General features: G+C 39.7%; 1 protein-coding gene across 1 annotated transcript; it reads right to left on the reverse strand.

Annotated features, from left to right (window-relative positions):
• Positions 1-400: 400 nt before the first annotated feature.
• On the reverse strand, positions 401-1,835 carry LOC113734956 (large ribosomal subunit protein uL2my, C-terminal part). The gene is made up of 3 exons (XM_027261745.2): positions 1,591-1,835; positions 1,270-1,507; positions 401-828 (listed from the first exon to the last, which is right to left on the reverse strand). The coding sequence occupies exons 1-3, from the start codon at positions 1,685-1,687 to the stop codon at positions 525-527; spliced, it is 639 nt and encodes a 212-aa protein (XP_027117546.1). The 5' UTR covers positions 1,688-1,835; the 3' UTR covers positions 401-524.
• Between the last annotated feature and the right edge of the window lie 822 nt (positions 1,836-2,657).

Raw genomic sequence — 2,657 nt, forward strand, 5'->3', positions numbered from 1 at the left:
ATTTTAAGCAGAACATTTCATCATAATCCGAGCAGAGTATAGTATATCCATCATCACAGTCTAAGCTACGACACAATACAAAAGAATATCCAAAGTTACTCATCTTGTCACATATAAATAAAAAAGGACACACTTATGTGACTGCAAACACTAGTTTCCTACATCAGACAGAATATAGACAAGCATTCCATTTAAATAACCTTACTAAATGCTCTGATGTGTAGCAGTGTACTACTCTATTTTTTAGATCAAACCATGATCGGCAAAATATCCATGTTGCTTCACATCTACTGAAGTTTGCAACATCCAGACCAAAACAAGCACCACAAAATTCAGATTAATTGGAAGCAAAGCAGAACTCAGGTCAGTGAGAAAGTGTAAAACTTCAAAACACCCAAACTATAAAAAAGCAAAAGAAAACACTTGTTGAATACTATTGCCACTTCCAGCGAAAATGAATTTTCAGCTACAATATACATAGTTTGTTACACCTCAGCTGTGAATGAGAAACTACAGAAAATCTGCTACTTTCTCCTCTTGAGTGGCCCAGTTTTGTAGCCACACTTAGTGGGCTTCCCCCATGGTGTACGTGAACCACGTCCATGACTCCCACTACTCTTACTTTTCCCTTCACCGCCTCCATGCGGATGATCAACCGGATTCATTGCCACACCTCTCACCTTTGGCCTCCTTCCCAGCCACCTGCTCTGCCCAGCCTTCCGTAACTTCTTCTTCCCATGCTCTGGATTCGATACCTGTCCGATTGTTGCCCTACACCTTGTGTCTATACTCTTCTTTCTCCCCGACGGTAATTTTATATCACAAAACCTGCAAAATACATGACTCTCAAAAAAAGCACAAAAATCCAGGCCACGGCATAGCACCACAACAGCCACCCCATCAGCCCTCACTACAAATTCATTCTACATCATTCCAATAGAGCCACAACCTTCAACTGCCACTACTTGTAAACTATGCATGAAAGATTATACCGTCTTATCGACCAAAATTCTTCCTCAAACTTTCAATCTTTCACGATGAAACCCATACATAATAACGAGAAAACTACAAGAACAATTTTGTACCTTGTGCTCAATATGTTGTACCTTCCCTACACCTACAACCTCCACCATTATTTTTCAATCAATTCTCTGGTCTAATTTAAAAGCAATAGCTCTCCAACTACCAAAACGATGCCGTATTTACACCGAATTATTCATAGCACAAGAAAGAAATAAATCTAGCACTAGTAAATAGAAGTAACTGTACCTAGACGACGTCGTGTTTGGCTCCGTTAAAATCTTAGCAACAGTGCCGGCAGCTCGGACGAGCTTGGCGCCTTGACCGGGTCGCATCTCGACGTTATGGATCAGGGTCCCGATCCGCATCATCGACAGAGGCATACACGACCCGACTTGAGAGCTGATATCCAGCGTAAACATATCGTTCATCATCATCGGTTGGGGAACCCTAGCCGGCGGCTTCCTAGTCACGGTTTCGATTGCACCTGCAATATTTTGATTAAAAAAATGAAACTTCAGAAATGAAAATGGAAATTGAAAATCAGTCTTGAGAAATTATGAGATGTACTTGAAGAAAAGAAGGCGTGGCTGTTGGCGGGCTTCGTCTGGCAGCGGAGGCTGCCGAGGAGGATTGATGAAGCCATGCGACCTCTTGAAAACGACATCGTTAAGGCGTTTTGGGTGCAAATGGAAAGAGAGGAAGGCAAAGGGAAGCGGTTTAAGGACGCTAGAATTTGCAGTCTGCACCGTCAAGGGCTTTCGGGGGGAAGGAGAAAACGACGACGCCGTTCGGGGTTTTAGTAGTAGTAATGTAGACTATTTCCTTTTTTCTATTTGTTTGCGTTGACGTTTGAATTTTTATGCTAGCAAATTTTAAGCTTTAGTGCGGGAAGGGGGGGGGGGGGTTGGGTTTGCACCATCCCACATCGAAAGATCGTGGGGTCTTTACTCTGGGTTTAAGGTTCATGGGCAGCCCTTCCTATCACTAATTGATTGGATAGGGTTTCTCTATGGGTCTCCCTTAGATTGCTTTGTTGGGTCGATTTCTCAATGCTTCCTGTGTCATTGAGTGTAGTGGGTGTGTGTGTGTTTTCTACCATTTGGAAGGAAAAAAAAATTTAAGCTTTAGTGATTTATCATTTTTTTTCTTTTGAGGAAAAATTTATTTTATAATGATTTTTTATTTTTTTTCTAATGGGTGCCCCGAATTCACGTCTAACTTATCATGTCAAAACATACATTAATATTAACATTATGATACATGTATAAAAATTAAATTTCAAATTTAAAATTTGTATAGTTATTATTCATTCAAATGTAATATTTGCACACTTAGTATATAGAAGATTAATTCTAACATTAAATGCGTAGAATAAAACCATGCAGAAAAATTACACAATTTTTTTCCATAGGGGTTTTTTTGGAAGAGACAAGGGTGGTAACGATTGTCATTGTTCCCATATGATATAACAACTTTTCAACTCGTTATAACTTATCGCAAACCGCATATATATTTTTATGACAAAGATATTATATTTGGGTACTATTTGCGTGGGTCTTTTTATTTTTATTGTATCAGAATTACGCATTTATGTGGGTCAAGGGGGAAAGAGAGGGAAAGCTGGATTTGGTGAT

The sequence above is a fragment of the Coffea arabica genome, chromosome 3c, assembly GCF_036785885.1.
Source record: "Coffea arabica cultivar ET-39 chromosome 3c, Coffea Arabica ET-39 HiFi, whole genome shotgun sequence".
In the NCBI taxonomy this organism is placed as follows: Eukaryota; Viridiplantae; Streptophyta; class Magnoliopsida; order Gentianales; family Rubiaceae; genus Coffea; species Coffea arabica.